Below are 25,737 nucleotides of genomic sequence, written 5' to 3'. Positions count from 1 at the left end.
TCAATTAGTTGTCCTTCAATTTTGTTGAAAGGAAACACTGACTTGCAAAAGAATTTGTTAATCAGTCATTTGAGACGTTCACTTTCTGTGTTTCTGGGAAGTACACCAAAGACTTAACAAAGCCTCTCAAATACCCATTGATTATACTTGTTGCTCTTTCTCTTAGAGGCACCATGTTCAGCTTGATACACTCAGACTTGGGGAAAATAAAAATATTCCAAAATTCAATACAGCTTAGCAGAAATGATTTTTTTTTGGACAAAATGCTTTTATCTGGTCACATGCTTTAAATATATTTCATCAAAACCTTGAAGCTGCTGATTTAGCTCATCAAGCTTATGAAAAATGTCTACCTATCTAAACTATTTTGAGAAACTTATTTGTTGACTCAATCAGCTAGGTCAGGTTTTCTTTCTTTAAGGTTGAATTTTGTATTCACATGAATTTTCTCATGAACCTCTGAATGACTTATCTTTTCAGTTCTGAATTCTCAGTCCAGAATGCATTTCTAGACACAGTAAGGAGGAGGCTTGAAATGATTCTGCCTCTGGTGAAATAAGGCACTCCCCTCTGTTGTATTTCTTATTGAGTCCCTTTTTGCTGGCCTCTTATGGGACTTTTTCTCAGGAGCAATGTCTTCTTTGACAGTGGCTTGCAGATGAAAAGACAAGGTTTTTAAACAGAAATTGTCATCCCCATGATTCCTTGTCTGAGAAGTGCATTCTCAGACAGATCAGTTTTAGGAAAGAAGTTGAGCTGCTGGTAATTGAGTCTCGTAAAAATATCTGATTCTGTGAACTTTAGCTAGAAGACCACTGTTACAGAGTCTGTAAAAAATCAGAGGAATGAAGATACCTAACAGCCTAGGGCTATTTGGTATATTGATGATTAGTTTTAACTCCCTTCATATGTTCTGAGGATTTCAATAATTAAATAATTCATATTGATGATCTGGATTCATCAAGAAAAGTTTAATGATGAGGACAAATTTCTGCCTAAAATGGCATTTCAGATCAATTTCCATGCAACATGAGTAAGCTAGAAGTAAATGGGAAACCCTTTAATATCAAAAGTGGTAAATCCTTAGAATTCATGTCTTTTGCACCTAGATCTCATGGTGAAATATTTTATGAATTGTCACAAACAGGAATTTCTTCAGGATCAGTTTTCTGGGATTCTATAACCATGTTTGTGAAGAATTTAGACGATTCTTTAGCTAACACAAGAAACTTTCTATAATCTAGGGTATGTAATTGCTCATAGCCTTTAACTTCAAAATTTCAACCTTGCGGAGAGAAAGGAAGTTTCAGAAGCTTACCTGAAGAAAACAGAAATTCTTCATATTGGAGAATGTGAATTTAAATTATTTTATTTTTCCAGTAATGTATTATTATACCATTACTCCTACATGTACTAAGAGTTCAGTGGAATTATTATTATTATTTTTTAACATCTTTATTGGAATATAATTGCTTTACAATGTTGTGTTAGTTTCTGCTGTATAACAAAGTGAATCAGTTGTACATATACATACGTTCACATATCTCTTCCCTCTTGCTTCTTCCTCCCTCCCACCCTCCCTATCCCACCCCTCTAGGTGGTCACAAAGCACCGAGCTGATCTCCCTATGCTATGCGGCTGCTTCCCACTAGCTATCTATTTTACGTTTGGTAGTGTGTATATATCAATGTTACTCTCTCACTTTGTCCCAGCTTACCCTTCTCCCTCCCTGTGTCCTCAAGTCCATTCTCTGCTTTTGTGCCTTTATTTCTGTCCTGCCCCTAGGTTCATCAGAACAATTTCTTTTTTTTTTTTAGATTTCATATATATGTGTTAGCATACATTATTTGTTTTTCTCTTTCTGACTTACTTCACTCTGTATGACACACTCTGGGTCCATCCACCTCACTACAAATAACTCAATTTCGTTTCTTTTTATGGCTGAGTAATATTCCATTGTATATATGTGCCACATCTTCTTTATCCATTCATCTGTCGATGGACACGTAGGTTGCTTCCATGTCCTGGCTATTGTAAATAGTGCTGCAGTGAACGTTGTGGTACATGACTCTTTTTGAATTATGGTTTTCTCAGGGTATATGTCCAGTAGTGGGATTGCTGGGTCATATGGTAGTTCTATTTTTAGTTTTTTAAGGAACCTCCATGCTGTTCTCCATGGTGGCTGCATCAATTTACATTCCCACCAACAGTACAAGAGGGTTCCCTTTTCTCCACACCCTCTCCAGCATTTATTGTTTGTAGATTTTTTGATGATGGCCATTCTGACCGGTGTAAGGTGATACCTCATTGTGGTTTTGATTTGCATTTCTCTAATGATTAGTGATGTTGAGCATCTTTTCATGTGTTTATTGACAATCTGTATATCTTCTTTGGGGAAATGTCTCTTTAGGTCTTCTGCCCATTTTTGGTTTGGGTTGTTTGTTTTTTTGATATTGAGCTGCATGAGCTGCTTGTATATTTTGGAGATAAATCCTTTGTCTGATGATTCATTTGCAAATACTTTCTCCCATTCTGAGGGTTATCTTTTCATCTTGTTTATGGTATCCTTTGCTGTGCAAAAGCTTTGAAGTTTCATTAGGTCCCATTTGTTTATTGTTGTTTTTATTTCCATTTCTCTAGGAGGTGGGTCAAAAAGTATATTGCTGTGATTTATGTCATAGAGTGTTCTGCCTATGTTTTCCTCTAAGAGTTTGATAGTGTCTGGCTTTACATTTAGGTTTTTAATCCATTTTGAGTTTATTTTTGTGTATGGTGTTAGGAAGTGTTCTAATTTCATTCTTTTACATGTAGCTGTCCAGTTTACCCAGCACCACTTATTGAAGAGGCTGTCTTTTCTCCATTGCATACTCTTGCCTCCTTTATCAAAGATAAGGTGACCATAAGTGCATGGGTTTATCCCTGGGCTTTCTATCCTGTTCCATTGATCTATATTTCTGTTTTTGTGCCAGTACCATACTGTCTTGATTACTATAGCTTTGTAGTACAGTCTGAAGTCTGGGAGCCTGATTCCTCCAGCTCCGTTTTTCCTTCTCAAGATTGCTTTGGCTATTCGGGGTCTTTTGTGTTTGCATACAAATTGTGAAATTTTTTGTTCTAGTTCTGTGAAAAATGCCATTGGTATTTTGATAGGGATTGCATTGAATCTGTAGATTGCTTTCGGTAGTACAGTCATTTTCACAATGTTGATTATTCCAATCCAAGAACATGTTATATCTCTCCACCTGTATCATCTTTAATTTCTTTCATCAGTGTCTTACAGTTTTCTGCATACAGGTCTTTAGTCTCCTTAGGTAGGTTTATTCCTAGGTATTTTATTCTTTTTGGTGCAGTGGTAAATGGGAGTGTTTCCTTATTTTCTCTTTCCGATTTTTCATCATCAGTGTATAGGAATGCAAGAGATTTCTGTGCATTAATTTGGATCCTGCTACTCTGCCAAATTCATTGATTAGCCCTAGTAGTTTTCTGGTCGCATCATTAGGATTCTCTATGTATAGTATCACGTCATCTACAAACAGTGACAGTTTTACTTCTTCTTTTCCAATTTGGATTCCTTTTATTTCTTTTTCTTCTTTGATTGCTGTGGCTAAAACTTCCAAAACTGTGTTGAATAATAGTGGTGAGAGTGAGCAACTTTGTCTTGTTCCTGATCTTAGAGGAAAGGGTTTCAGTTTTTCACCATTGAGAACGATGTTGGCTGTAGGTTTGTCGTATATGGCCTTTATTATGTTGAGGTAGGTTCCCTCTATGCCTACTTTCTGGAAAGTTTTTATCATAAATGGGTGTTGAATTTTGTCAAAAGCTTTTTCTGCATCTATTGAGATTATCATATGGTTTTTATCCTTCAGTTTGTTAATATGGTGTATCACATTGATTGATTTGCGTATATTGAAGAATCCTTGCATTCCTGGGGTAATGATCAAGAGGTAATGATCCCCTTGATCATTGTGTATGATCCTTTCAATGTGCTGTTGGATTCTGTTTGCTAGTATTTTGTTGAGGAGTTTTTCATCTATGTTCATCAGAGATATGGGCCTGTAGTTTTCTTTTTTTGTGACACATTTGTTGGGTTTTGGTATCAGGGCGATGGTGGCCTTGTAGAATGAGTTTGGGAGTGTTCCTTCCTCTGCTTTTGGAAGAGTTTGAGAAGGATAGGTGTTAGCTCTTCTCTAAGTGTTTGGTAGAATTCGCCTGTGGAACCATCTGGTCCTGCCTTTTGTATGTTGCAAGACTTTTAATCACAGTCTCAATTTCAGTGCTTGTGATTGGTCTTTTTATATTTTCTATTTCTTCCTGGTTCAGTCTTGGAAGGTTGTGATTTTCTAAGAATTTGTCCATTTTTTCCAGGTTGTCCATTTTATTGGCATATAGTTGCTTGTAGGAATCTCTTATGATCCTTTGTATTTCTGCAGTGTCAGTTGTTACTTCTTTTGCACTTCTAATTCTGTTGATTTGAGTCTTCTTCCTTTTTTTCTTGATGAGTCTGGCTAATGGTTTATCAATTTTGTGTGTCTTCTCAAAAAACCAGCTTTTAGTTTTATTGATCTTTGCTGTTGTTTCCTTCATTTCTTTTCATTTATTTCTGATCTGATCTTTATGATTTCTTTCCTTCTGCTAACTTTGGGGGTTTTTTTTGTTCTTCTTTCTCTAATTGCTTTACGTTTAAGGTTAGGTTGTTTATTTGAGATGTTTCTTGTTTCTTGAGGTAGGATTGTATTGTCAGAAACTTCCCTCTTAGAACTGCTTTTGCTGCATCCCATAGGTTTTGGGTCGTCTTATTTTCATTGTCATTTGTTTCTAGGTATTTTTTGATTTCCTCTTTGATTTCTTCAGTGATCTCTTGGTTATTTAGTAGTGTATTGTTTAGCTTCCATGTGTTTGTATTTTTTACATTTTTTTCCTGTAATTGATATCCAGTCTCATAGCGTTGTGGTTGGAAAAGATACTTGGTATGATTTCAATTTTCTTAAATTTACCAGGTCTTGATTTGTGACCTAAGATATGGTCTATCCTGGAGAATGTTCCATGAGCACTTGAGAAGAAAATGTATTCTGTTGTTTTTGGCTGGAATGTCCTATAAATATCAATTAAGTCCATCTTGTTTAATGTGTCATTTAAAGCTTGTGTTTCCTTATTTATTTTCATTTTGGATGATCTGTCCATTGGTTAAAGTGGGGTGTTAAAGTCCCCTACTATGATTGTGTTATTGTTGATTTCCCCTTTTATGGCAGTTAGCATTTGCCTTATGTATTCAGGTGCTCCTATGTTGGGTGCATAAATATTTACAATTGTTATATCTTCTTCTTTGTTTGATCCCTTGATCATTATGTAGTGTTCTTCTTTGTCTTTTGTAATAGTCTTTATTTTAAAGTCTATTTTGTCTGATATGAGAATTGCTACTCTAGCTTTGTTTTGATTTCTGTTTGCATGGAATATTTTTTTCCATTCCCTCACTTTCAGTCTGTATGTGTCCCTATATCTGAAGTGGGTCTCTTGTAGACAGCATATATATGGGTCTTGTTTTTGTATCCATTCAGCCAGTCTGTGTCTTTTGGTTGGAGCATTTAATCCATTTACATTTAAGGTAATTATTGATATGTATGTTCCTATTACCATTTTCTTAATTGTTTTGGGTTTGATTTTGTAGGTCTTGTTCTTCTCTTGTGTTTCCTGCCTAGAGAAGTTCCTTTAGCATTTGTTGTAAAGTTGGTTTGGTGTTGCTGAATTCTCTTAACTTTTGCTTGTCTGTAAAGGTTTTAATTTCTCTGTCTAATCTGAATGAGATCCTTGCTGGGTAGAATAATCTTGGTTGTCGGTTTTTCCATTTCATCACTTTAAATATGTCCTGCTACTCCCTTCTGGCTTGCAGAGTTTCTGCTGAAAGATCAGCTGTTATCATTATTCAGATTCCCTTGTATGTTATTTGTTGCATTTCCCTTGCTGCTTTTAATATTTTTTCTTTGTATTTAATTTTTGATAGTTTTGGTTAATATGTGTCTCGGTATGTTTCTCTTTGGGTTTATCCTGTACGGTACTCTCTGTGCTTCCTGGACTTGATTGACTATTTCCTTTTCCATGTTAGGGAAGTTTTTGACTATTCTCTTCAAATATTTTCTCAGACCCTTTCTTTTTCTCTTCTTCTTCTGGGATCCCTAAAATTCGAATGTTGGTGCGTTTAATGTTGCCCCAGAGGTCTCTGAGACTGTCCTCAATTCTTTTCATTCTTTTTTCTTTATTCTGCTCTCTGGCAGTTATTTCCACCATTTTATCTTCCAGGTCACTTATCCGTTCTTCTGCCTCAGTTATTCTGATATTGATTCCCTCTAGTGTATTTTTAATTTCAGTAATTGTGTTGTTCATCACTGTTTGTTTGCTGGTTAGTTCTTCTAGATCCTTGTTAAATGTTTCTTGAATTTTCTCCATTCTGTTTCTGAGATTTTGGATCATCTTTACTATCATTACTTTGAATTCTTTTTCATGTAGGTTGCCTATTTCATCTTCATTTATTTGGTCTTGTAGTTTTTACCTTGCTCCCTCGTCTGTAACATATTTTATTGTTGTTTCTTTCTTTCTTTTTTTTTTTTTTTTTTGATGTGTGGTGCTGTATTCCTGTCTTACTGGTTGTTTGAACTGAGACGTTCAGTACTGGAGTTTGCAGGCAGTTGGATAGAATCGGGTCTTGGTGCTGAGATGAGGACCTCCAGGAGACCTCACTCCAATTAATATTCCCTGAGGTCTGAGGTTCTCTGTTAGTCCAGCAGTTTGGACTTGGAGCTCCCACCACAGGAGCTCAGGCCCGATCTCCAGCCTGGGAACCAAGATCCTGCAAGCTTCATTGCGTGGTAAAAAAAAGAAAGAAAGAAAAAAGGGAGCAGTGTAATATTAAAGAATGAAAAACAAAATAAAATTAGAAAGATGAAAAATACATTAGGAAAAATAAAACTATAATTGAAACAACTGCAACAAGGTAAAATAAAACCACAACAGAGAAAAAAAAGGAGGGAGAGGAACAATCCAAAAGGAGAGAACAATAACAAAGTATAAAAAATTAAGTAAAATTCAAAAAATAAAAGATTTACTAGGAAAAATAAAAATATAAAAGAATCAACAACAATGAATCAACAAGGTAAAACAGAACTCCAATCTAAAAGAGGAAAAAAGAAAATAAAAGCCTTGGCTATGGGGGTGGAGTTTAGGCGGTGGAACTGAGGCAGGGGCGGGGTTTAGGGTGGAGTGATCTAGGCGGGTGGGGGGTTACGTTTGAGCATGGGCCGGAACCTAGGCTCAGGACCCACTAGCCAGAAAAGGCCCTGTGGGTGGGGCCTTGGCAGGGCTACTTTCAAGCATGGGGTGGGGCCTCTGCTTAGAACTTGTGCGGAAGGGGAGAGGCCGCACTGGGAAAGGAGGGCCTCTGGAGTGTGGAGTTCTGGAGTTTGGAGTTAGGGCCCTGAGGAAGGGTGTGTGGGTGGGTTTTAGGCCCAGCGCGTTGGAGGGGGTCTCCGAGTGTAGAGGTAGGGCCCTGGGTGGGGGTGTAGGGGCGGGGCTTGGGTTATGCCCAGCAGGAAGGAGGCTCTGAGGGCAGGGGGTTAGGCCTCGGAGTCCAGCAGGCTCCCCAGTGCCTAAGTGGACAGGGAAAGCCCTGGCCATGTTCCGTTCTGTTCCTTTGCACGCCTCCCCACCATCTCCCCCAGGGTTTCCCCCGTCTCCGCTGGACCCCTAACCGTGAGTGGATCCCGCTGGGTGTAGGAACTCCTTCCCTCCGCCAGCCACCCCTCAGGGGTGCTGTCCCAGATGTCCGGCTGTTACTTTTGCTCCCCCATCCCTCCCTCCCCCTCCCTCAGGACCTGCATGGTTGGAGGGGGCCTCAGTGGGCAGAGGATCAGGCCCAGGATCTCAACAGGTTCCTAGGGGCCCAAGTGGGCAGGGGAAACCTGGCCACGCTCCCTTTTGATCCTCTGCCCTCCCAGTGGTTCCCCAATTTCCCCCTTCGGGCATGGGATCCCTTCCCCTCCCTCAGCTGCCCCTCAGGGGCGCCAATCCTGACCCGCCTCCACTTCTCCTTCCCCTTCACTCCCCCCATGCCCCATGTCCTACCTGGTTGCTGGGGGTTCCTCCCGTCCCCTTAGGTGTCCTTGGACCCCCACTGGTGCCTGGTAGGTGTCCTAGTTGTGCGGAGACGCGAATTCTGCGTCCTCCTAGTAAGCCATCTTGACTCCACCCCCACTTCAGTGGAATTATTGAGATTATATTTTTCCCAACTTTTACTTTCTGTGAAACAGAACTATCAGCTCCCTATATTATTTAACTCTCCTTATATAATTCTGCTACAATGAGAGATATTCAAATAGATCTTACATCCAATTAATATGTATTATATGCAATTAAACTGGTGATGTAAGAAATATCAGAAAGAACTTTAGATATATCTCTTACAGTATTCGCAGTACTGAAGGTAAGCTTGTGGTCTTGGGACAAGTTATTGTTCAGACATTTCACAGTGTTTTCCTTGACGATTAGAACAAAATATCAAGCTTCACACCCCCACTACCTCTCCCTACCCCCTCCTCCACCCCAGTCATTTGGTCCGGATTGACCAAGGAGCAGGTAAACACAGATGCTGTATAGCTATGCATGATACTTAAGTAAACTTTAGTTTCTTCATCTGTAAAGTGGGATGATAATAGTACTTCTTACATAGGGTTGTTGAGTCAAATAAATGATTGAATGTACATAAAACACTTTGTAAGAGCTTAATAATGTTAGACATTATTATTAGTAGTAGGTCTAAAATAATAGCCTGAATGAAAACTATGGACTAATGTTGGATCAGTTGAATTAAATATTTTCATTTTGATGCAAATTTAAGACCACTCCAAATCTGATAAATTCAGTCATTTGTTTTCCATATACTTTTTTTTGTCATCAATTGTAGGAACATTCTGTCATTGTCTTAGTCTGTTTGTGCTGTTATAACAAAAATACTGTGGGTGGCTTGAACAGCAGAAATTTATTTCTTTTAGTTCTGGAGGCTGGGAACTCCAAGATCAAGACGCTGGCAGATTCATTGTCTGGTGAGAGCCTTTTTCCTGGTTCATAGCCCATCTTGTCACTGTGTCCTTGCATGATGGAAGGGGCAAGAGAGCTCTCGGGGTCTCTTTTGTAAGAGCACTAATCCCATTATGTGACCTAATCACCTACCAGAGGCCCCACCTTCTAATACCATCACAGTGGAGTTAGGATTTCAACATATGAATTGAGGGAGGGACACAAACATTCAGTCTGTGGTGGTCAAGAAGTATATTAATAGCGTAGACATTTTTTGTAATAGTTGAAGATATGCCTGGAGATACTGTGTTTCAGGTGATATGATTATATTAGAACATTGGGACTTGATGTTAATTACCATCTCTTTCTAGTTCCAAGGTGCCACTTAGGTAGATAAAGCTTCTTGCAGTTTAAAAGATTGTTAATATAAATTTTCTTCACTTATGACTATTAGGGTAGGTCTAGGACATCACCTTGTCATAGAGTTCCCTGTCTAGAAAGGAGATCTTCACACTCATTTCATTATTTCCTAAAGTGTATCAGTAGCCACACTGACTGTGAAGAAGGTACCCAAATGTTACCTTTTCCTATTTTTGCCAAGGATTATGTTAATTCTGTGTCTTAATGTTGATTTGTTGATTAGAAGTTTCAACAGAATATATACCTTTCTTAATAACACCAAAAGGGAAATTAGTTGATTATTAATCTTGGATGGATAGAATATTTAAAAATTTATACTCCATTCTCAAATGATAATAAGAGGAGTCCTTGATAATGAGACTGTTGGGAATCACCTTTTGGGTAGGTGGATTTGAGAGCTGTGTGGGATTGGGGGGGAATAGGCACTACTGTAATTCATACGTGGTATCTATATAATAACTCGATTGTATTAATTTGATCTATATTATAGGTGCATGATTCTATAGCAAACATTTTAAAACAATTTTATTGACTTTCACCAAAGCAAGAATTTAATTACCATTCTGCCAATTGGTCAAATTTGTAAGACTCCTCTTAAAACCAGATTTTCTGTATGATAGACGAGGAAAGCACTTGAGCATTTCAGAGAAGAAAGCACAAAAATAGAACGACAGTTGACTCTGAGAACACATAAGAAGGCGAACCAGAGCACACCATGTGGCTTTCTGACACGGAATAAAGGTCATGCCTCTACCCCTGTTGCTCTTTCCTTCCCATGTCAGTGTCAGTCTTTGTTTTGAAGAAGACACAATGGGATCCTGTCTATTACTTCTTAAGCTGGGTCAGAGTTTGTGTTTTGTCTGATTGGCTGCCTCCTCACTCTTCAGGGGGCCCAATAAGATATAGTAAATACTATTGGTGAGTGAAATTGCTGAGGGAGGAAACACGCTTATTGTGCAGTATTTGTTGGGAGTTTCAGGAATAATAGAGTTTAGAGTAAGACCATGTGAAATATTGAGTAGCTGTATCAGATTGTGGCATTTGTTTACTGGTGAGGTTAGCTGCCAGTTTTCTGCAAAAAATAGTCCAAATTAGATTATTTTAGTAATTATTATTTAACATGTGCTAAGTGCCCATAGCATGTTGGCCCCTTCCTGTGATATCAGAATGCACTGTGGAAGGAACTGAACTTGCTGTTGGATTTAATTAATCTCTCAAGTTAATTGCCAATATGGGCCACATTTCTTTCATGAGTAAAATTGGAGTGTGAGAAAAGGTAATGTCCCTCCCTCATTAAGCTGTCCATGTTAGATTTACACGGCAACAGTGAGGTGCATTCAGGCTTAGTTTTGATAGCTTTCATTACTGACAGCACAGAGTAAGTGGTGATCCGTCCTTCTATTATTAGATTCAACTCAATAGCTATGGCACAAACACCATCATCTCTATCAAGGAGGTTTCAAAGAGCTGTTTGTAGTTTGATGCTCAGCTTGTCGTATTTTTTCCTTCCACTAGCCCCAGACTCCTTTTGTTCTCCGAATGAGTGGGGAATTGCAGTGCAGGACACCACCTGACATCTGCCAAGAAGGGCAGCCCTTGCCAACTGCCGCGTTCCCCAGAGTAGGAATCAGTTAGTGACTCCTGTCAGTGAGGTGAGTTTGTAGATCTTAGGAACTTCCCTTCTCACAGTTACATAATGGCATGTGACATTCTCCCGCCACCACCAACTTGGGCTTGTAAAGCTCTGTAGACAGGGACTTTAAAAATGGCTGAGATGTTGTTGCTTACCTGCCCAAACTGGAAGACCAATTATGTGCCTGTCTTTTCATCAGTATTTGCTTCTGTGGAGTCTTAGGTTGGATTCTTGGTCTTCAGACAGGGATTGGTGTGCAGGTGATTTATTAAGGGAGGGCTCTTGGGAGAAACCAGGAGGGGAGTGAGAGTATTAGGATAGGGCAGGGGAAGAAGCTACCAAGGATGTGGTTTCCAATAAAATTAGCCTGATCGCATGAGGAGCTCTGGAGCATGAATCGTACCACAGGGGCAGTCCTGCCTTGAGACAGAGCACTCCCCTTTCCACTAGTCAGTCATTAGCTATGGGCCCTGGGTAGGGGGTGGCTATGGTGGTACGTCTCCCAGGCACCTCTAGGTGAAGGGGCTCTTTTGCTCAAGGGCAGTCCTTTGGAGAAGATTGGCAGCAACACCTGTAAGAAGGAATGGGCTACCAAACTGGTAAAACGGATCCCAAAACCCAAACAGGATCTGGGTGAAGCATCAACGACTTCTGCTAAGTGTAGAGAACACATTCTGTAGTGGGATAGGGTATTTGCATGCACACGGGAATACAATTCCCTTCAAGTTACAAAATTCTGTGGCAGAGTCAGAGTGCATTGTAATTTTATTCTCTGATTCAATCTTTAATAAGAGACCAAGAACTTACAGAAGGATGAAAATCACATAGTACTTTCTTTTTAGCTTTATGGGAAATGAAGTTGTAGTTATCAAGTAGACTTTCACCTCAGAAAAAGAATATGACACTTCTTAACCCCACTGAACCTAATTAATCTCATATCCCTCCACAGATTTTTACTAATATGTTGTTAATGCCTCTAAAGGTAATTAAAGATGACAGATGAAAAAAGAGGAAGTGGGGTATGCTAAGTGCCTGTGTGCTACAAAATACAGCCTCTTGTTACATCAAACGACAGGGCCTAACTTTCTGATGTAAACACGTTATTGCAAATGTCAGTGCACAGACTGCAAAGATGATTACTAAAGAAATAGCAAAAGCAATAAAATATAGACAAACAACCTTTCATTGACTAAGTTATAATTCAAACTTTTATCACTATGGATGAACCATTTCATATAGAGACTTAATTTTTTGATGATAGGCTTTTTTAATAAGACAGCAAGATGAAAGAAGCAACATTTGATGTTAAATATTAAGTACCTTAATGGAAATAATAAAACTTTTATATCTTAAACTGCGGAGGATATATTCCGAGGTTCATGTCTCCCTTCCTCTCTTCTTTCCTATCAAAAATATCAATAGCTTACTATAACAAATCAAATTATGAAACTTTCCACTATGTAGGTTTCTGAATTTAGCCATGTGTATATTTTATAAGTAGATATTTTCTGGAGGGTGAAATAAAGACTTTATTTGCTCTGTATTTCATGTATTTTTTTACTAAAGCTTCAACTTTGCTAAGTTACTCCTGAAAGAGTCAATCTAAAGGGGAAATTTGTGGTATATATTTTATTTAAAAATGCATGCGTTTCTTTGAATGCAATCAGTTGTAGAAAAAAATTAGGAAATTAGGAATTTTTTTCTCCAATAAGTTGGTGTTTCTTTGGTGCCTTCTTTTGATTTTTCATACAATTTCTTACATCAGAAAGGATATTTGGACACAAAAAATTGGTAATGGCACATAGCATAAATACAAAGTGTCATGAGTTACCCCTAAAATATTTATAGCCTTGGGTTCATGAAAAATGTTTAATTTCATGAAGAATTTTGTTTAGCATTTATTGTGGTCATTGACAGTGCTGTTTTCATGGTAGAATAATCTTTAAAACACTCTGGTTCAGTTGTTTGTTGAAATGACAAAAGAAAAACAATTTCCCTAAAAATGTTGCTTGAGGTTGACTTCTACTTCTAGGTCCTTTACTTTATTTAAGGAATTCTTGGTGTCAGTTATAGAAGCTCTTTAGCCCTTTGTTAAGATGAGGTGTTTATCATCATTACCAGCACCACCATCAGTCGTCACCATCACCATCACTGTCATCACCATCATCATCATCATCATCATCATCACCATTCTTCTCCTCTTCTTCCTCATATCTATCAGTTATTGACTATTTCTTAATGGCAACCCTAAGATGGATGTTTTACCTTTAGCAAGCTTGTCCTCTGATTTCCCTCAATTTGATGAAAAATATTTCTCATGTGGGCAGGTAGCCCATCTACAACTCATCACATATAATAATGGAGAAATCATGGGCTTAGGAGTTTGACAGATCTGAGTTCCTAATTATGATTGTAAGCAAGGTGGGTAATGTATCTGAGCTTCAGTTTCTTCACCTATCCCACAGGCTAAATAATTCCTATCTTGTAGTTCCTAGGGAAAATTAGATGAGATGGCATATCCCAAATGCTTAGCACTGTGCTGCAAATGTAGTAGTCACTCCAGAAATGTTGGTTTCTCTCCCCTTCCTATGTACCTTTCGTGTGGAGAGAAAATGATAGGAGGCATAGATAATTGCTAAATTGAATTGTATAATGAAGAAAATCCTTATTATATATTTAATAACTTCCATTTCTCATTCATGTACTATGTTTGAGGTTGTGTTTGTATGTATAATATGCCTTATATCATTTACTTTTCAGAGCAACTCTCTGCCCTGGGCAGTTGGTAGCTCCTGATTTTCTCAACAGTGGGAATCAGGAACTCTATTCTTTTCCATCTGCTCATCTATATGGACTTCATCAGTGGATTTTTTGCCTTCTGGCCAGTTGGAAACCCAAACAAGAGATCAGAGGAAGGGAGGAGAGTGAGGTCAGGGTATTAGTTGCCTTGGATCCCTCCCAATGGCTCTTACTTGGTCTAGCTGTGTCCCTCTATCTAAATCTCTTCTTAATATTAACTTCCCAACCAGACCTTCTCCTTCCAGGTTCTGGGCACTGCTCCTTTCCCTTCTCCTTTTACAGCTAAGGATGATAATAACTCCAGAGTGTTGGCTGTTCCTTATGGTTTCCCTGTATACTACCCAAAGTTTTATAAATGGTCTCTTTTATTAAACCCTCCTCAATTTATTTTAATTAGAGTGGGCCATCTGTGTCCTGCTGGGACTCTGAGTGATAGATAAGGGGAAGCTAGGGGACATTTTTTGAAACTGCAGGTACCTAACAGGTACATAACAAATAAATTTGTTTATTTGAGGTGACTTGGTGGATGCTGGTAGAGTAGATTACGGAGCCAAAGACACTTAAACCATTCTTGCTATTACCACTATCCTATTCTATTTTTATCAGTCTCAACTGATGTTAAGGACTTCCCTTTCACCATGCACACACTCTGTGCTTGAGTTCTTTCATTTGCAGACTCTCCATGTGGCTCCAATACTAGATTTTGCACTCCTTTAGGGTGGGAACTATTTTATTCATCTATGTGCCCTTGACACAAGTACATCACTATGCTTTAGTAGGTACTTAGCACAGCCATAATTTAATGATCCATCTGCCTACCTCTAAGGATGAGCAGGAACTGAAGTACATTGGCAGAACACATTTTGCTTCTTGACGTTGGCGTCCATAAAACCTCAAACAATATATTGTTGATGTGTTATATATGTAAACATTATATAAATGGACGAGTCTGACTATATTTTTTTTTTGGCATCTGCTAGAGGAGAAAAATTGGATAGATGCCTTGAAGGCATGGGCAGTTTTAACATTTCAGTAGCATATACTGATCTGGTTACAATTTGAAATAATACAGAACTTTTTTTTTTCCTCTCCTGAGTTTTTGCTTATTAAAATTTGTTCCCAAATGTTCTCAATTACCGGATATTGATGTTTCTTACTTTGAAAGGCTGATTACAGATAGCCTGGTAATAGTTTTTTACTTTTTAATTAATGATAAGCCCTGAAGAAATCAGTATTAGAGCAGTTCCAGCTTTGGCTTTTAAGGGTCATAAATACAGTGTGGTAGTGAAATGCATATTATAATTGAATAACGGGATTTTTAAAATGAAGGTTTTCATCACTAATGTTTTGATAGGCTTACATATCAGAAGAATAAAAGCGGTAGTGCTTGGTCAATTTACTGGCTGTGTTTTAAAGTCTAGTTTGTAAAAAGAGTAAGAATTCAGCTAACTTTTAAATTAGAATAAATTTCTTAATCTTACAAAGGAATAACAGTGTGGTGTTCCCCTTCAGATATAAAAGATATATTTTTTTCTTTGCAAATTGCAAATGGCTATCAGTGTGCTGAAATACAGACAACTGGTATGAGTCCCCTGAAAGAGACACTTTCTGTAGACTGACACGAATTTCTCTTAGGGGAATTTATATAGAGTAAATTATTTATATAAAAGCCTAAGGACCTTCTGCCATGCTTTAGGGTTTGTTTGTTTGTTTTGTACATATCACTATAAAATGCCACAAGCAATCACAATTGGTCTATTTTTAAAAATTAATTAATTAATTATTTTTTTGACTGCGGTGGGTCTTTGTTACTGTGCGTGGGCTTCTCATTGTGGTGGCTTCTCTTGTTGCGGAGCATGGGCCCTAGGCACTTGGGCTTCAGTAGTTGTGGCACGTGGGCTCAGTAGTTGTGGCTCGTGGGCTCTAGAGTGCAGGCTCAGTAGTTGTGGCGCACGGGCTTAGCTGCTCCGCGGCATGTGAGATCTTCCCGGACCAGGGCTCAAACCCGTGTCCCCTGCATTGGCAGGCGGATTCTTAACCACTGTGCCACCAAGAAAGCCCAAAATTGGTCTATTTTTGATGAGGAAAGGCTGCAACCAAACCTTTTTCAGCAGCAACCCTGATGCATCAGACATGGAGAAAATGATGACAACAGAAGTGGAATAGAGCCGTAACAGAGTTGAAGGACAACCTGAGAACTGGCATAGAGTTTTGCTAAGCCATTGAGGGGGTTCCCACCCTGCTAGTTCCCTTCTTTAAACTATAAGAAGGGGCCTAGAGGAGGGAATTGAGCCTGGGGATTGGAGAGGTTATTGGAAGTATGGGCATCTGAGATGTGCTTATGATCTGCTTCCAATGATCGGTGCAGATGCTGGGTAAACTGCAGAGGAAACAATACCTAGATTTGGAATTTTTACTCTGAGTAATCAGGTCTGGTTTTTAAAAAATTAAATTTGGAAATAATTATAGATTCATAGGAAGTAGTAAAGAAATACACAAGGAGGTCCTGTGGACCCTTTACCCAGCTTCCCCCAATGATAATATCTTGCCTAACTATAGTACAATACAAAAACCAGGAAATTGACACTGGTATAATCTGTAGAGCTTATTCAGATTTTACCAGTTATACAGGCATTTTGTGTGTGTATGTATATTACATGTGTAAGTGTAGTCCTATGCAATTTTATCACGTGTAGTTTCATGCAATCACCAACACAATCAAGATACTTACCTGTACCATCATCACAAGACTCCTTCCTTCTACTCCTTTATAGCCACACCCATCCCCTCACATCATCCCCAACCACTAGCAACCGCTAATCTGTTCTTGATCTCGATAATTTTCATATTTCATGAATGTTATATAAAACTAACTGTGCAGTATGTATCCTTTTGAGATTGGCTTTTTAAAAATTGCTAAATATTGTTCCATGTTACGGATATACTGCAGTTTGTTTAAACATTCACCTATCGAAGTATGTTTGGATACTTTCTACTTTTTGGCTATTACAAATAAGCTGCTGTGAACATTCATGTACAAACTTCTGCATGAAAGTAAGTTTTCATTGCTCTGGGATAAATGCCTAAGAGTACAATTGCTGGGTCATATGATAAGTCCATTTTTAATTTTAAAAGGAACCACCAAACTTTTTTTCCGGAATCACTGTACCATTTTACATTCCCACCAGCTACGTATGAGTCATTCAGTTTCTCTGCATCCTCACCAGCATTTGATGTTATCACTCTTTTAGTTTTTGCCATTCTGAAAGGTATATAGTGGTATCTTATCATGGTTTTAAATTGCATTTCTCTAATGGCTAATGATGTTGTACGTCTTTTCATGTGCTTGCCACCTGCCTATGCTCTTTGGTGAAATATCTCTTCTTGTCTTTTCCCCATTTTCTAATTGGATTTTTGTTGTTGCTGTTTTGGATTTTTGCTATTGAGTTTTGAGAATTCTTTATATATTCTAGATACTAGTCTTTTGTCAGATATGTAATGAGGTCAGCCTAGGACATCACTGCTGCTGCCTCCAGATCAGACTGCCCATTGGTGCCTCAGAGACTGGGGCTCCTCACTGGGTCTCTATTAGGCTTCCCCTTTTCTGGTCCTTTGGTTAGAGGGAGCAGGCTCTTCCTGCTCTGGTGCCCAGTCCAGGGTATATGGGAAATAAACAGAAAACCAGGGGACTCACCACATTGTTGTCCTCCAAGTTCTGAGGTCGCTAGCCAGTGACCTTTTTTCCAGGTTTCAGAGTTCTTTTATCATTTTCTGATGAATAATTTCCAGGGTATTTAGTTGTATTTAGAGGGAAAAATGAGTAGAGCAGAGAAAAATGAATTCACACCATCTTTTTCTAGAACCACCTTGTAGATATGATACTTAAGAAGTCATTTTGTATCAAACAGCAACAGGAATGATTTTCCTGCAGATGTTATCTGACAATATGAGAGCATTGTAAGCTTTTACTTTTTACCATTGTATCTTAAGTGGCCTTTGCATTATGGTGACCTCTTAAGATTAAAGGCTTAAAGGTGACTGTCTTTAATGCCAGTGCTTGAAAATATTTTCACTAGTTTTGGACAAAAGTGTTGTATGGACTCTGATGCATTGCCCAGTTCCTCCTTCAGGAGCTAAGGACTCATTACCCCACCTGCTGGGGTTGCTGCCCACAGACAACCCTCTTCCAAAGGCACATCTCTTTCTTGAGGTGGTGTATCTCCAGTAACTCAACACTGGAGGGTATAAAGGACCCTGCCCTCTCACCCCAAAACAAGACAGCCCATGTTCATTATTCCCCACAAGTTACCATTGGAACTTCTGCCAATTCTGCTTCCTTTCTCTCCCTCCCTTTTTTTCTATAGATGTTGATCCCCAAAGCACTCCCTTAAAAACCTCCTTCAAGATAAATGTGTGAAGAGTCTGTTGCTTGGGGAATCCAACCTGCCTTAAAAGTCTTCTTTTCTGTAGGTTTTCTGCTATCTTTTCCTAAATGAAATTGTCCATGGAAAGAAATCTAGTTCTCCTAGAACTGGGATGTTTTTATTTATTTATTCTTATAATGAAGCGATGGCCACACTAGATGGAAATGCTGTTTGTTTTCAAAATCTTCACTTGGAAGAATAAAAAGCTGGGATGCTAAACATTTCTCCCCCGTTTTTGAAATTTGTAAGTTGCTGTTAACATTTAGTTCCAGCATGCTAAGTGTATGGTCCCTGGCACTGTGTTCTCCATGTGGCATTCTAGTCTGAGTTTCTCTGCTTAATTCAGAAGTTTAGAACAAAACCATGGTAGTGGCAGTGCCATTATCTTTAAGCTTTTTTCTTAGCCACCAGCTGATTGCAGTGTGTAAACAGTTGGTTGCACATTACTCACCCATGTTTACCTCCCACCAAGAACTGGTTACTCTTTCACATATCTCCTGCTTTATTTCCCACAGTGCTTCTAAATTAACTACGTGGTGATTTCCTATGTACTTTAAAGTCACTCCTGTGCTTGTTCATTTAGAATTTTCTCTACCTAAATTACGGTGAACCATGGAAGAAACTTAAATAAGTCCATTGCATTTTTTAAAGAAGTTATTATGAAGATAATATATATTTGATTTTATTCAGTAAATGTGTACCTAAAGACACCATTAAATTGAATTTTTGTAAGCCTAATAAAAATGTAAATGCATTAGAAAAGCCTACTGTTCCTATGGTGAGTCTTTTCTGAAAGGTAAGTGATAAATCTTTACTTCATGTTTAAATCAGACTTTTTACTGTATCAGGGTCTTCTTGGAAAGGTGAAAGTAAGCCAGGTCCATTCTCATATTTCTTTCTGAACTGCAGTATGGTTCAAATGGGCTAAAATAGAAGGTAAGGAGGGTGTTAATAAAAGTAGATTTTAATAAAATTAAGGGCATTTGTTTCTCAATACCTACTTACTAATAACAGTCTCCAAGAAAATGATATAATGTTGAGAAACATTTAATGAGAGAGTACATCCTCAAAATCGTTAACCTTCCAGTTTATTAAAAGTCCATATGAGTGTCTATTACAAATATTTATTCAAGATATTTCCCTGATATTACAACATATAATACCCTCTAAAACGTGTTCCTCTTCAAAAACTGTCTGTACTCCTTCTCTGGAGTTTGTCCTTGGAAAAAGATGGCTCAGCTTACTGGTTAGTCTTCCATTCTGTGGTATCAGTTGTTCATGGTCTCTTCATGGGTATTAAAATTATGGTAACAATCTTGAAAGTGGACTAGATAAAAATGTAAACATTTTATGATGGAGCATGTCCCTTGATCCTTTCCAGCCTGGGTTTTCTTCATCTACAAAATGGGTAAAGTAATATTTGTCACATAGAGGTCATATGAGATTCAATTCAGTTGAGAGTACTTTGTGGTCTTTACAGTAATAATCAGACACAGGCTGTTATTTCTGACTTTCTAGATTTTTTTTTCTGAAAATGTAATTACGACAAGGCTAACTCTTTGGTCACTGCTTCCCAGATTTTGAAACCCTTCTATAGATTTCTCTTTGGAGATTCACGATTGCCATGCCCAGAAAGCAAAGTTGGTTTGTTTTGCCTTATTATCTTTAATTTTTGTCTTTTTTTTTTTTTCAGAAGAGAAAACTGAAAGCTGAGGGTCAGTGGGTTAAGTCATTCATCCTAGGTCACATATTTAATAAACATCAGACCCAGGGCTATAGCCAGGCTTTCTGACTGGTAGTCATTTCTAGGAGGGGCAACACTCAATACTGTAATATGAGGACCAAGTGGATAATAGATCTGAGTGATGTGTGAACCTAATGGGAGTGATGGGAACATTGGTGAACTAGAGAAAGCACCTGCAATGATCTGGGAAGTACAACGCTGCCACCTGGCTCCAGTTAGCTGTTGCCAAGGGGGATTTCTGGTCTAGTATGCTAAGATCTGATTTTTTTTTTTTAAAGAGAGAAGCCAGAAATTCAGATTTTTATGTAAAAATATCACCACCTCCTAAAAGAAGCAAAGAGACAGACACACAAACACCAGGTGGTAGTAGCATTTTATTTTTCCTTGTTGCAGTCTGTGGCTGTGAGGTGCTTCTCTTCCCTGGCTTTGGATCCATTAGATGCTGAGTGAAGAAGATTGTAAGGTGCCTGAGGGCAGGGATTATTGTTGTGTCCCAAAATCTAGCAAGGTGCCTGCTATTACACAACGTGCTAGTACAGGCTCTTGAATGGATGAATAAAGAAGCGGTCCCCAACCTTTTTGGCACCAGGGACCGGTTTTCTGGAAGACAATTTTTCCACGGACGTGGGGTGGGGGAGGGATGGTTCAGGAGGTAATGTGAGCGATGGGGAGTGGCAGATGAAGCATCCCTCGCTTAGCCCGCCACTCACCTCCTGCTATGTGGGCTAGTTCCTAAGAGGCTGCAGACATGTAATGGTCCTTGGCCCGGGGGTTGGGGACCCTGGAATAAAGAACCACAACAACAGCCAAAGGGTTCCTACAACATGCGTCTTGGGACCTGAGTCAGCTCACAGGTTAGCACTGTGTCATCTTTTCTACTCCAAAAATATTCAGGCAGGTGATAATTTCTAGATTGTTTCTCAAATGGAAATTATAGAAAGTCAAAGTTAGGGTGAATTTTTTTAATCTGTTTCTTGAATTACTGAAAGATATTAATTACACGAAGTACAGGTATATGCCAAACGTTTTAATAACTTAATTTTCAATGATTTCAGTATCTGAATACTTATATCTTTTAGGCATGGTGGTGTTTGAAAATTATAACTTTCTTCAAGGGAATCTCAATTCAAATGTGCCCATACTTAAGTATAGATATGAATTAATTTTTCTTAAAACATTTCCAGGGACCTCTATTTATTATAAAGGAAGAAAAAAATGCCATATGTCACTTTGGTTGATGTTGATTATATATATATGTAGGTGTGTTGTCATGGATTCAAACACATAATTCTAAAAAGTTTAGAAATACTTTACCTACTATATTATGGACATCAAGATTTTTCATGGGCAAAACCTTGGCTCCCTTATTTTTCTTTAAATGATAAAATATAAGCAATGATATTTAGGTTGGGTCCTCATAGCAACAACCAAAAGCCACAATTAAGATGAAAATCAGAAACCTGAATGATAGGAACTGTGATTGTTTGTCCTATCTGTGATTGGTTTCAAAAGGTAGAGATATAGTTTAATGTAATGTTTTACTTCACCCTCAGAACATGTCATTGTTCCCATTTTAATTAAGAAGATTAATAGTTAGAGAAGCACATACCCAGAAACCTGCTTGCACCACGCCATGCATCCAGCCTTTGGGTAACCTGTTGAAAGCAAAACCAAACAATCGACCGTCAACCATCCCACCACACTCCGACTTGAAGTTCAGCTTCACAGTTAAATAACTTGCCAACTTCAAATTAGCAATAAACAGCAACTCAGGATCTCTGTAGGGTTTATAAGCAAGTCAGAAGTGGTGCTTAGAATGATTACATTCCTAAGCTCACAGTTATCACAGCTCAGAACTAATTTTTATGCCTTAAATAAAACCAAAAGAATCTACACAAAGCACTTCATTTTCTGGGAAGGTTAAATTAAAATTAAAGTGTTCACTGGGAAGTCATCCTCTTTCAAATGCATTTCCTAAGAATCATTTACTTGAGAAGAGAGTAGCTACTGTAATTTTAATTTTTCGGGTATAAGTCCTTTTACTTTCTAACAATAGATATAGAGAGGCCACTAGTATTTTTTTAAAGTATGATATTTAAAAAATTATTCTGCAAGGCAGTTCTTCCAGGTTTACAGATTGTACACATTTATACAGTGTGGTAATTTATTTACCCAAATGGGTAGCAGAGAGAGTCTGAAACTGAAACAGACAATATTCCAGAGAGATCTAAAGTAGGCAGTGAGTAATAGCCAGAGTAGCGCCTTGGATTATGTCAGGTGTCTCCTGCAGAGTCCAAGTGATTTTGCAGCTCTCTTTGAAACATTCTACGTAACATCCAGGTCAGGGTCTGGGAGAGAGAGAGAGAGACCCCTGGGACAGCTGTAGCCGCGGCAACTGGGTTCTTGCTGCATGAGGAGCTAAGAGGAGAGAGGGGTAAATCTCCCTCTCCAGCTTTGGCAGCTCAAATGTATTGGGGCTAGGGGGAATTCCATTTGAGATCTTCACTAACTTTCATATGGTAGGAGTCTAACAAGTTATCTCTTTGACCTTCTAGGCAGCAGATGTATTAAACTATTTTCCCATGAAATCTGTCTGGAATGAGTGCCTTTAAAATTTTTTCTAAACATTAAAAAATCTGAATTTCTAGAATCTCTTTAAAAATTGGAAAATCTGACCACACTGTACCATTATTATACCCTCATGGTCTAAATTGGCTGGATCTGAGCTGGAGCTGTGTGGTTTAGATGGGGTATGTGCTCCCCACATGACCATACACATACACTTACCCACACAACTGGTTTCACTTATTTTCTCACCTGTCTGGCTCCGGAGTACTCCTGAGTTTGCAATTCCTGTTGTGCAGACTGGTTGAAGTGATTTTATCTATTCATTTGTCTATTGATTTCCAGGCTCAGATTCCCAGTTGCTTAATGAGCATTTCTATCTCAGTGTCCCTCCACATCCTGGCTCGACATGTCCAATGCCAAAATCTTTTCCATTCCCTCAGTGCTCAATGATATTTTAAGCATTGATCTATATTACCCCATTTAATTTTCTAAAAAGTAGGTATATGTATTTTTCTTTTCACAAATGGGGAAACTGAGGGTATAGAGGCAGAATTCAGATTTAAGATGGTTTGATTTCAAAGTTCATTTTCAGTGTCATTACTGTTTCAGGAGGATAAGGGACTATGCCATGCTTTTTCTCTGTCTTTTTTAAATCTTTTTGCAATGTGCTTAGGAACGTGTAAGTATAATGAAACATGTAATACACTTGGTGATTATGTTACTGCCTCTTCTTTATTCTCCATCTTTCAAGACATACAAAACATGTCTATATACACTGTTGGGATTGCAATTCACCATTTCCACAAGGCGAGACTCTTAGTCCTGATAGCAATTCAGAATGATCTAGATCAGTGCTATACAAATGAAATACAATGTGAGCCACATATATAATGAAAAAAAAACTGATGGCCACATTAAAAAGTAAAAGGAAGGAGGTAGAATTAATTTCAATATATATTTTATTTAACTTAATATATCCAAAATATTATCATTTCAACATGTAATCAATATTTTTAAATTATTGAGACATATTTTGTATTCTTTTTTTGGTAGTAAGTCTTCAAAATCCTGCATATATTTTATACTCCCAGCATTTCTCAGTTCAAACTAGTCACATTTCAGTTGCTGAATAGACACGTGTGGCTCATGGCTACCGTAATGGGCAGCCCAGGTCTAGGTCATTAGCCTTATGTACAGAGGGAAAGTCAGGCAGAGGGGTATGGTTCCTGTGGTGGCCAAGGCACAACTCAAAGTTTCTAAGCCCCGATTCGTACCTTCTCCTGCAACCAATGCTGTGAGCCCTGGGATGTGCAAAGAAAGAGAGTTTTGGAATGAATTATTTATTCTTTTTTTATGGATACAGCTGCTCAGTGTTTGGGAAACCAAGGAGTTGGGATAATTTTACTATTTCTCTCCTGCTCTCAGTGCAATTCTAGGGTTTTAATGGAGGGAGTTAGGATATGATTTCACAGGAAAGTGTTTTATCTCTTGGGGTAGTTCATAGTCCCTTGCCAGCCTGAGGTGAGATTGTAAGTCCAAATCAGTTCACTTCTAGAGGAATTTACCTTTTGCCTACCATCAGAGAGAGTGGGTGAACATACAGAGAGAAGGATGTGTAACATTGTTGGGAATGTGAAAACTTCACTGAAGAAGAAACTAAAGAACAACGCAGTAAAGTGTGCAATAAAGTCGCTAAAGTAGTTTCAGGCAGTGCCAGAATGGACAGCCTGAATGTGGAATGAAAGTAACTTTGGTTGAAGCTCTAGTAACTATGATTTGTAATACCTGGAGATGCAGACTAAAGGCAATCAATTATGTATGAACTGTTATTACTTTGTGAAAACTGGTCCTGGATTGTTTTATTATTTGATAGTGTTTTTCCAGGAAAAAATAAGCTTTCTTTTGCTCCCATTTTTCACTGAGATAGATGCAGAAAAACTCAGAACTGTTCTAGTGAGCATATATTTCTAGCTAGTCTACCTATCTGAATTTCAGGTTGTGATGATACGGTCATAAAAATGTGCCCTGGGCACATTTTTGGCTGATCTTAGCTGAAAAGCATTTTTTAACGCCACATGATGAGATTTAATGACTCTTGTATTGCAGGTTGGGGTGCTCTGTCAGGAAAATGAAATAATTCCATTTGGATTCTTTTTCTATGCTGGAAGCCCTCTGAGTTTCCCTTATTAAAATGCCAGAAAGTGCTGTTTAAACATATGGTCTGCACTTCAATTGTTCCATAGTCTCCTGTTATTATTTTTATTCTTTATAGAGCACCCAGGTACCTGAGGTATATTTCTCATATAGAAAAGAAGGGACCCTGCCCCCTTGAGCTTTCATGTTATGTAGACTAATTCAGCACAAATGAAAGATAAGGCATGAAGAAGGCATTGGCAATCACTGGAGTGGTTTTGAGAAGCTGGTCATGGCCATAGTTTGACATGCTTTCTGGTTGTCCTGCGACTAAGCTGAACTTTTCTTCATCTGTTCCCTGTGGTTAGTCGCCTTCCCTGTGGCTGACAGTATGGGTAGAGCTGTTTAATACAGAAACAGGGAAGCAGCTTTGGGAATTAACAGGCTCCCAAATGGTCCTGAGGTTAGAGTTCTCTCAAATAGAGCAGTCAGGGACTTCCCTGGTGGCACAGTGGTTAAGAATCCACCTGCCAGTGCAGGGGACATGGATTCAATCCCTGATCTGGGAAGACCCACATGCTATGGAGCAGCTAAGCCTGTGAGCCACAACTACTGAAGCCTGTGTGCCTAGAGCCCGTGCTCCGCAGCAAGAGAAGCCACCACAGTGAGAAGCCCACGCACCGCAATGAAGAGTAGTCCCCCTAGCCGCTACTAGAGAAAGCCCACGTGCAGCAACGAAGACCCAACGCAGCCAAAAATAAATAAATAAATAAATTTATTAAAAAAAAATAGAGCAGTCAGCATTTGTTTATTTAGCTAACTCTGATCCCCTGAAGTTATATATATATTTTAAAATTATTAAGGTAAAACACACACACCGTAAAAGTTTATAAAGTATGCTGATCTTAAGTTTACAGCTTGATGTTATTTTTAAATACATATATATCTCTGTG

The 25,737-nt window shown here is 38.5% G+C and overlaps 1 protein-coding gene across 12 annotated transcripts in view; it reads left to right on the top strand.

The window, feature by feature from the left end:
- FHIT (fragile histidine triad diadenosine triphosphatase) overlaps positions 1–25,737 on the top strand; it is a 1,499,836-nt gene that overhangs the window by 230,894 nt on the left and 1,243,205 nt on the right. For 7 of the 12 annotated variants that reach the window (XM_061195479.1, XM_061195471.1, XM_061195469.1 and 4 more), the window contains one exon: positions 9,039–9,089. The exons of the other annotated variants lie outside the window; for them this stretch is intronic. Coding sequence is in view for 4 of the 7 variants with exons in the window: in XM_061195476.1 (XP_061051459.1) it covers positions 9,039–9,089 (51 nt within the window). In the remaining 3 variants the exon portion in view is untranslated. The remainder of the gene's footprint in view (positions 1–9,038; positions 9,090–25,737) is intronic. 12 annotated transcript variants of the gene reach the window in all.

Source organism: Eubalaena glacialis, chromosome 7 (genome assembly GCF_028564815.1).
Source record: "Eubalaena glacialis isolate mEubGla1 chromosome 7, mEubGla1.1.hap2.+ XY, whole genome shotgun sequence".
NCBI classification, from domain to species: domain Eukaryota; kingdom Metazoa; phylum Chordata; class Mammalia; order Artiodactyla; family Balaenidae; genus Eubalaena; species Eubalaena glacialis.
This window is presented reverse-complemented; position numbering and strand designations above follow the sequence as displayed.